General features: G+C 48.0%; 1 protein-coding gene across 1 annotated transcript; it reads left to right on the forward strand.

The window, feature by feature from the left end:
• Positions 1-34: 34 nt before the first annotated feature.
• Positions 35-442, forward strand: BBBOND_0002810 (hypothetical protein, conserved; the record flags this gene model as incomplete). Its single annotated transcript, XM_012915116.1, has 1 exon — positions 35-442. The coding sequence occupies one exon, from the start codon at positions 35-37 to the stop codon at positions 440-442; it is 408 nt and encodes a 135-aa protein (XP_012770570.1).
• Positions 443-1,327: the final 885 nt, after the last annotated feature.

Below are 1,327 nucleotides of genomic sequence, written 5' to 3' on the forward strand. Positions count from 1 at the left end.
AACGCTGAAAGAGAAAATAGGTAAACTCGATAAAATGTTAGCACAGCATGGAGGTGCTCTAAAATCGAAGGTCAACGAAATTTCGAGCGACATTCTTTCCAAAATTCGTGGCATTAAAAACTCACAGCAGGAAGGTGGCGTAATTGAAACGGAAAAACATAAGGCTGAATGCCTGATGGATGGGTTACGGTATGAGGTCGAAAACAAAATTATCCTCTGTTATGAAGTAGTAAAAAATGCAGGTGACGCACTGTCGGATCACATAGAAGATCTACGAAAATCAGTCGAAAGCGCCTACAATAAATCATTAAAACATCTCTCGGCCGTAAAAAGTTTCCTCATCCAAAAGGTTCAAAGATCCTACTCCCAAGTTACGTCCGAAGTAAGAAAATTGTTTGCGGATCAAAGGATGGTAGAATTGCAAGTCCATGTCAAATGCTAAGAAACTCCACTAACGTCCCTAGACCACACTATTGCGGTCCCTAACCACAATCTTCATCGCCCCTTTACCCACTCTACATCGCCCCTTTACCCACTCCACATCGCCCCTTTATCCACTCTACATCGCTCCTTAACCCACTCTACATCGCCCCTTAATCCACTCTACATCGCCCCTTTATCCACTCTACATCGCTCCCTAACCCACTCTACATCGCTCCTTAACCCACTCTACATCGCTCCCTTATCCACTCTACATCGCTCCTTAATCCACTCTACATCGCCCCTTAACCCACTCCACATCGCTCCTTTACCCACTCTACATCGCTCCCTAACCCACTCCACATCGCTCCCTAATCCACTCTACATCGCTCCCTAATCCACTCCACATCGCTCCTTTATCCACTCTACGTCGCCCCTTATCCACTCTACATCGCTCCTTTATCCACTCTACATCGCTCCTTTATCCACCTTACATCGCCCCTTTATCCACTCTACATCGCTCCTTTACCCGCTCTACATCGCTCCCTAACCCACTCTACATCGCCCCTTAGTCTACTCTACATCGCCCCTTTACCCACTCCACATCGCCCCTTTATCCACTCTACATCGCTCCCTAACCCACTCTACGTCGCCCCTTAACCCACTCTACATCGCTCCCTAACCCACTCTACATCGCTCCTTTACCCACTCCACATCGCCCCTTTATCCACTCTACATCGCTCCCTAACCCACTCTACATCGCCCCTTTATCCACTCTACATCGCTCCCTAACCCACTCTACATCGCCCCTTAACCCACTCTACATCGCTCCTTTATCCACTCCACATCGCCCCTTTATCCACTCTACATCGCCCCTTTATCCACTCCACATCGCTCCTTTATCCAC

Source organism: Babesia bigemina, scaffold Bbigscaff_70404, assembly GCF_000981445.1.
Source record: "Babesia bigemina genome assembly Bbig001, scaffold Bbigscaff_70404".
NCBI lineage: Eukaryota > Apicomplexa > Aconoidasida > Piroplasmida > Babesiidae > Babesia > Babesia bigemina.